Below are 8,119 nucleotides of genomic sequence, written 5' to 3'. Positions count from 1 at the left end.
GTAACCCCATTTCTCTACTTTCTCTCTTTGTGTGGACAGGAGGCAGGCATCTGTGGCAGACTTTAGGCTTCAGAATTTCAGCGGTGCCCTGTGAAACACCAAAATTTGGCACCCCTACCTCCACTTGCCTTCCATTGCTGGTCATTGTTGCAGCAACCGGCCCAGCGCAGGCGAATGTAATCAAGATCCAGGTGTATTGGGATGTGTGGATCTGAGCAACCGCAATTAGCATGTGAAGAGTTAACTAACCTGAAGGTATGGGGCAGTTATTATTATCATTTATTAAATTTGTATAGTAACAACGTCCCAAGTGTGAATTAGTGTACAAATTTAATAAATAACAAGAAAGTCCTTATTGTCTTTAATCCTAGTCAATCAAAAAGTGTTGATGAAGTCAGGTGAATTCCTTTGTTAGGTGATGCCTGGTGGGGGATTAACCATTAGCGCTTCAAACCACTAGTGCAGGCATAGGCAAACTTGGCCCTCCAGCTGTTTTGGGACTACAACTCCCATCATCCCTGACCACTGGTCCTGTTAGCTAGGGATGATGGAAATTGTAGTCCCAAAACAGCTGGAGGGCCGAGTTTGCCTATGCCTGCACTAGTGCATCAAAATAGCTGCCCATTAGAATGCCAATAAATAAAGGAAGTGGAATCAGGGGAGACAGGGCCAGGAAATGCTTGTATATTAAAAAAAAAATGTGGTATAAACACTAACAATTGGGAAACACTCGCCTGCCAGCAGTCCAATGGGAGAGCAGCCTTTACCAAAGGTGTTGTGGACTTTGAAGATGTACAAACTCAGGGCGATAAGGAGAAATGTGCTAAGAGGAAGGCACGCTTGGCAAACCCTCACCCTGATCAACTCCCACCCAGAAAACTATGTCCCCACTGTGGAAGGACGTGTGGATCAGAATTGGCCTCCACAGTCAGTCACAGAGTCACTGTTAAGACCGTTTCCATGGAAGACAATCTTACTCGGCTAGAAACGATTGCCAAAGAAGTAGAATTATGTTCCTGGAAGGCCAGCATGGGTGGCAGAACAAAAAGTGATGCTGATGCTGCGAGGATAAGCAAAGCAGACGGAGAAGTTGTTCAGGTGTGTCAGAGGGAAAAGCGAGGGTGGCGGCCAACTTTCGTAACGAGAGACATTGAGGCCAGGAGGAGGCCGTGGCGGGGGTTCGAGAGCCGCCCCTAAACTTATGGGTCACCCGCTGCAGCCCTGCTTCCAGAAGCCTCAGAGCTCGCTTAACTCGCGCAGTTCATCGATCTGCTTCCCGCAGACTGGGAACGCGCCGGCCCCGGCCTTGAAACTAACCCAAAAGGCTAGCGAGGAAAGACGGAGCGAGCGCTGCTCTCGCTCTCTCTCTCCTCCCCACCCCTGATAAGTTGAACTTTCCCCTAAGAAGGGAGCGCCGGGCTAATATCCTCTCTGCTCTTCGCCTTGGGCTCGCGCCTCGCCTCAGGAGGGGGGAAAAAAGGCGGCCGGCGTCGTTGTCAGCAGCAGCAGCTGCACAAACAAGGCGAGCGCAGCCAAGCCATGGCGGCTTCTTCGCCCGCCACCCCTCAGCGGGCGCTCACCGCCTCGCAGCAGCTCCGCGGCCTCTTCTACGCCCTCACGCCCAACGAGAGCTCCTTCTGCGCCGTCGAGGAGGTGCCCAATTACACGGACAAGGTGAGCCAAGCGCAGCTCGGAGGAGGAGGAGGAGCAGGCGGCGGCCTTGGCCTCGCTTGGCTTTTTTACCTGAGGGGGATTTACTGCGGCCCATCTGCTCCCTCCCCTCCACCAACAATGCACGAACCCCGAGGAAGCAACCTGTGCTTTGGGCTGTGGAACACACGTCGTGGAAAGGGCTCTTGGGCTGCCATAGAGAAGCCCAGGGTTGAGTTTTACCTCAGAGCTGAGGAGAAAAAAAAGGCTCTTTTTTGGGGGGGGGAGTGTTGGCGGAGCTGTTCTGTTTCTTGTGGGGCAGCCCTGGGTGTTGTAATCAAAATTGCCCTTTTCCCTTATGGGGTATCCAAGAGCCCATATAGAGTCCTTACATAGGTTCCCTATTGGTAGGAGAAGATAACATAGGCCAACCAGAGAATATTGAGAAGCAAAGCAGCTAGTAAGCCTGATCTTTATTGAACTGTTGCAACAGGGTGCTCCCCTCACTCGCAGGAGAGGAAGAGGAACCCAGAACAATGGCGCACAAGGCTTTATAAAGACTTTTGAAATTTCCACTCTGTAGATCAAGACCACCCCCAGAAACATCATACATACATCACAGAAGGGGTGTAATCTAAGACCACCCCCTCAGATACATCATACTTACATCACAGAAAAGGCGGTCTAAACAGAAATTTGAATGTTGTTTTTCTCCTGTCTGGCAGGTTACTTGATTGGATTGCCTGGCCAGTCTTTTGTAATGTTAAATATTTAGTGGGCCAGGTCACAGGCTCACACCCTATTCATATCTTAAATGTGCCCTTGAGACAGGATTTGTGAGGAAAGAGACAATGGGAGGTTTCCCACTTGGACCTTGCAGAGAAAACATTTGCTCAGTTTAGGAATCAAAATGGTTCCAGGTCGGTCTTCCTGTGCTGATCTATGTACGTGCTTGGTTGGTACGCTTATGAACATTACCATATATCTAAGACCTCAAAATTCCTATCACATGGGGCCCTAGGAGCCAGGGACCAGGGTGTCTTCGCCCCCAATAAAATATTTGAGCCCCCCACTCTAATTAATGGACATCGCCAGCACCATTTTCCTAGAAAAAGAAGGGCCAGATTTCCCTTGTTCCCTTAGAATGACAATGGCGCCCACCAGAAAAAATGGCACCCACTGGAAAAAAGCCCTTGGCATTGCTGTTCGTATGGTGTCTTATATATTTTTCGGGGTGGGGATTACCTGCCTCCCTCCAGTATTTTATTCAAGTTGGCAACCCTGCCTATGGTACACACTTTGTATGTAAAAAGGCCCCAGGTTCAGTCCTCAGCATCTCCAGGTAGGGACTGGGAGAGACTCCCATGTTGGAAACATTGGACCAGGGCAGTATGGGGGTAGCCAGGATTTTTGTTGGGGAAGACAGTCGGGTCACCCTCTAAAGTTGATGACGTTTTGTGGGGAAATTACAGGTTAAAAAAAATACCCCCTCCCAATACGGGGGTGGGCATGTGTTGGTTGGTTGTTGGTTGGTTGGGGGAAAACCTCAGTTGATTGAATACTTTCAATGCTTTTCAATAGCTTCGCGCATGCTAGGCAGCCCACTGTTCTGACTGGGCCTAAGGCAGCTTCCTGTGTTCCTGGCCCTGACTGTGGCCTGAAATGAATTGGAGCTTAACGTTGCAGGGAGCTGGTTGGCACCAGGTTTCAATAAGAATGATAAAGGAAATTCTGAGGAAGCCCAAATAAAAAGGGGAAACAAATATGGATTGGCATTTTAATACCAAGTGTTGGGTGAATGATTGGGGGAAAGTATCTATTACTGTTTACCTGGCCTTTACCCCAAGGTCCCAGGAGGGGCTACAATTAAAACACAACATTAAAAATACTTTAAAACAACTTACAAGCACAGAAATAAGGTAGGTCCTAAAATATTTATATCTCAAGTGTCAAAAGCCTGAGTAAAGTGGAGCACCCAGGCTCCCACAATAAGCACACATACCTGGGCAAGTCTCATTGAATTCAATTATTTGTATTCAGTTAATCTTTACTTGGAGCAGACCCACTGAAATTAATGGGCCTAAGTCATGACCATTAATTTCAGTGGGTCTGCTCTAAATAAAAGTTAGTTCAATAGGACTAGCCCACCCATAGGATCAAACTATTAGCTTGCTCTCCCATCTCACTATATCATTTATCTATCCCAGTCCTAGTTCTGGAATGGCATTCTGCAATGGGGATTCAGTTTCTCTGTGATAGGAGGAGAACACAAAATCTTAAAGGGTAAAGGCTTGGGAAAGTTCCCTGTCTGAGATCTTGGAAAGCTGCTGCTACAGTGGGTGAGCTGGTTTAATGGCCTATTTGTAAATTCAAACCTGCTTTTCCCGGGTTCTTGGTCACTAGAAAATGTGATATATATGAACTGTAGGATCTACACACACATTGTATTGAGTGTGTGGTGGTTGGGAGTAATAGCATCATGTGTGATCCTCCTCTCCTCACCCCCACATGTGAAAAGTGCTAGAATGAGATTTGGATCTGGGAACATAAATTCTACATCTGCTATGAACTTTTATGGAAAATTAGATCCCTGAGTCTACTCAGCCACATCAATATAGCTTGCAGTGTGGAATAACTGCGGTACCTATGAACTACCAGCTCTAAATACAGTTGATTCAGAAACAATACACTGATAAAGTCTTTTGCTGCAGAGGAGTTTTTAACAGTGTAAAACAGAAGCAAGGGCAGACTTACTCAATGTAACAATGGAGAAATTTCCCAGAAGGCAATTTTCAGTTTATTTTCCCTTTCACCGTGCCAAATGGCATTTTTCATACAAGTTTTTTTATATATATATTCTAATTTCATGGATCGGTCAGAAGAACACAATACCTATATTTTCTTGAAAGCTCATATGTTTTTAAAATACAATTTTCTTCATAAATGCCATGTTCAAGTTAGGATTGGTTTCACACCTTCAGACACTTCACTTGATCTCCTGTCTCTTGATGACTCAGCTATATGTGTGAATTGTCTGTACTGAAAATAAATACGGTACATTGTTACTGAGTTTTTTATGTAATACAAAATTAAAAAATCAACCAACAGCAATATTCTTGCAAAACTGCAATATGCAGATGAGATGATAGTGAAAATAATGTGTTTTCAAGTATAAATCTTTACTAGAAAATAAGCACTCTGTCGTCTTTTATTGTTGACTATCTTGTTTTTGTGTTTCTTTTTCATTTTAGGCAACTCCATGGTTCCTTACCCTGATTTTTCTAGAGTTCATTGTTAAGTGGGCTCAGAAGGGATCATCAGCTCGGGTCAATGACAGCATAGCATCTCTCTCTGCAGGGATCCTGTCTCGACTTCCAGAGTGAGTCCTCTCAGTTGCGTGGTTTGGCTGATTCATGTTTAGGGGAAAATAATCCCCTATGGCAAATACTAGCTTTCACTAACACAGAAAAGCTAGTAGGTTGGGTTGGTTGTGAAAGTGCAGTGTGAAATTGAAGGCATTTAGCTTCTCCTCCTGCTGCCACTGCACTGCAGGGAAACAATCGGTGTTACCTCCAAAGCTAGGCTTGTGGTTTATTCTCCATTCGTTGTAAGCTAAGAACAGACCTTGGATACTGCTCATACAGCAACAGTGAGCCTGGGTTTGAATGTAATGTTAAGCCAGACCATGGTTTGCTTCTTGGCAGTGCAGCAGCACCAGGAGTGTGGAAGGAGCGAAGCACCTACTGCTTAAGCAGTGAGCACATTAAACCAAAGTTTATTTTATTATGGGTTAATGTAACATACAAACTAGGCCATTGAGGCATGCAGCTGTTAATACAATATGTAATTTTGCAGGAACTGGTTTTCCACATCTGCATCTGAAAGTATTTGTAAACGACTAAATAGACTAGACTAAATCAGGGGTTGATAACCTTTTTGGACCATTTTGAACATTTTGAATTTTGAGAAAGTGCTGTGAGTGCCAGTCACAACATGGCTATCATGGAGGACATAGCATAACACAAAATGGCTGCCATGGGGGATCCATCATTGTTGCTGGAAGCTCCTGTGGTTGCAAAGGTGAGGGCTGCTTTTTATCAACTTTGGCTACAATGAACCATGTATTGGTATCCTCGAGACCATATTACTGTAATAGTCTATGTGGGGCTTCCCTTAATATTTGAAGCTGCTGGGTTGCTGAGTGATATGTCTGGCCATGGCCATGTAACACCATTGTTAACAGAACTACACCAGTGTCCAGATTTGCAACTGACCCTAGTTTAAGGTTTAGATATTAACTTAAAAGACCCTAAATAACTAGGGCCTGGGTTATCTGAGCAAACACCTTCTCCAACACATATCTGTCCAGTCACTAAGTTCATCCACAGAGGCCTCCTGTTGGGGCACAGCCTGCAGACATCCATCTGGCATTAATGATGAAGAGGGATTTTTCTGTGATGGTATTGACTTCTGGAATGGTCTTGCTCTAGAAATAAAGCATGCACCAACAGTAATGCAGTTCTGGCATGTGCTGAAAGCTTTCTTTCTTTAAATTTTTGTATTCAAAGTTATAACAAAACATATTTTCCAAAAACATATCCTTATTTCCCCCCCATTTTCCCTCCCCCCTCCGCCCACAACCCCCCCCACCCCCCGACTTCCCTCAGTTCCAGTCTTTGGTTTCTCCAATAATGCTATTTTCTGCATGTTACAGAGTTGTATAGATCCTCCAACTGTTTAGCTAATTATTATCAATAAAAAAAAATGTGGATGTTTATTCAAAACCTGCCAAGGAGTCCAGTTCGCTTTGTTGCGTCTTCAAATACTTTGTGAAAGGTTCCCATTCATCCTTAAAGTCACAGTTATCCTTGTCCCGTAGCTTATGTGTCAATTTTGCCAGTTCTGCATAGTCCATCAGTGCTGAAAGCTTTCTGAAGGAATCCATTCCATTGTCAAACAGATCTTATTGTCAGAAAGTCCTGATGGTTAGTTAGAATCTCCTTTCTTGTAACTTGAATCCATTGGTTTGGTTCCTAGTCTCCAGAGCAGAAGGAAACAAGCTTGTTGCCCCTTCCATGTGTGACAACTCTTTAAACATTTGAAGATGACTATCATTTCTCTACTCAGCCTCCTCTTTTCCAGGTTAATAATAATAATAATGATGATTTATTATTTATATCCTGCCCATCTGGCTGGGCTTCCCCAGCCACTCTGGGTGGCTTTCAACAAAATATTAAAATACAGCAATGTTAACACACCCAGCTCCCTCAACCATTCCTCCTAAGGCTTGATCATCTTGGTTGCCTTCCTCTGCGCACGTTCCACATGCTGCTTCAGTAAAATTAGGTACTACTACTTTAGTTCATAGTCGACTTTACATCTGAACCAACAAATTGATTTGTGCTTGGTAAGCACAAGTCATAGTTTGGTGCATGGAACCTATGGCCCTGCAGTTGTTCTTGGACTCCAGCTTCCTTCAGCCCCAGCCAGCAAGGCCAATGGTTAGGGATCATGGTAGTTGTAGCCCAGCAACATCTGGAGGACCAGAAGTTCCCCATCCCTTTATTAAGCAGTTAACCAAACATTATCCATTGTTCTAGATGAGTTATGAATAGCAGAGGGGGAAAGCTAACAGGATTAAAAATTAAAACATTCCTTTCTCATTTTTTTATCCTAAAAAGCAAGCAAACAAAAAAATAGTAAGTTCCTTCCATTAGAGCTTCAGGCAGCCTTTCCCCCCAACAAATACATAGTAAGGAAGTTTGACAGAAACTGTTAAAATAATATTTCAGCAGAGCTCACTGTATCTGGGGAAATAGTAGTGTAAATCATTAACAGCTGAGGGTTAGATTAACGCACTATTGATGATATCCTCTCCTAGGGACTAATTTTCATCTTCTCGGCTAACAGGAGAAAGTTTCCCACTTCCTTGGAAAGCATGTGATTAGTATTAAAATGGTGACTTGCAATACATCAAACCTGTAGTTGGAACAGATCTTCAGACATATAATAAGAATACCTTTTTAGTTGTTGTGAAGAAATTTGAAGCCAGGGATTTAAAATTTAAGTATGTAATGCAACTTTTAAATTCTCTTAAAAGGAGGAAGAATATTGCGGCTGCAATCCTAAAAACTTTTAGTAAGTAAGGTCTGTTGGACACAGTAAGAATTGATCAAAAACAAGGATAGTAAATTGCTTAAGGATAATTTAAGAGACATTTAAAATTCATGTAAATGTAAAGCTTTAAATTTTTTTTAAAAATCACTTTAGAAATGGAAACGGGATTGAGACATTAAAGCTCATTTCTTGGGAATAAGTCTCGCTGAACTCAAGGGAGCTGTTCCCTTCTATAAGTAGATGGTTCTGAAAACCTTGACACTATAAAATAAATTACAAATAAAACTTGCCTAAAATTTGAAAAGTTTCCAGTGAACCAAGCAAAACAATACTCATTTCTCCGGAAATAACT

At 43.5% G+C, this 8,119-nt stretch overlaps 1 protein-coding gene across 1 annotated transcript in view; it reads left to right on the top strand.

Moving 5' to 3' along the window:
* Positions 1-1,232: 1,232 nt before the first annotated feature.
* Positions 1,233-8,119, top strand: part of AGMO (alkylglycerol monooxygenase) — a 121,701-nt gene continuing 114,814 nt past the window's right edge. The window contains exons 1-2 of the mRNA XM_083705369.1: positions 1,233-1,674; positions 4,902-5,029. Coding sequence (XP_083561495.1) covers positions 1,540-1,674; positions 4,902-5,029 — 263 coding nt within the window. The 5' untranslated portion in view covers positions 1,233-1,539. The remainder of the gene's footprint in view (positions 1,675-4,901; positions 5,030-8,119) is intronic.

The sequence above is a fragment of the Podarcis gaigeae genome (assembly GCF_964106915.1).
Source record: "Podarcis gaigeae genome assembly, chromosome: 12".
Taxonomy (NCBI): domain Eukaryota; kingdom Metazoa; phylum Chordata; class Lepidosauria; order Squamata; family Lacertidae; genus Podarcis; species Podarcis gaigeae.
The sequence above is the reverse complement of the archived record's forward strand: the minus strand, read 5'-3'. Positions and strand labels throughout refer to the sequence as shown.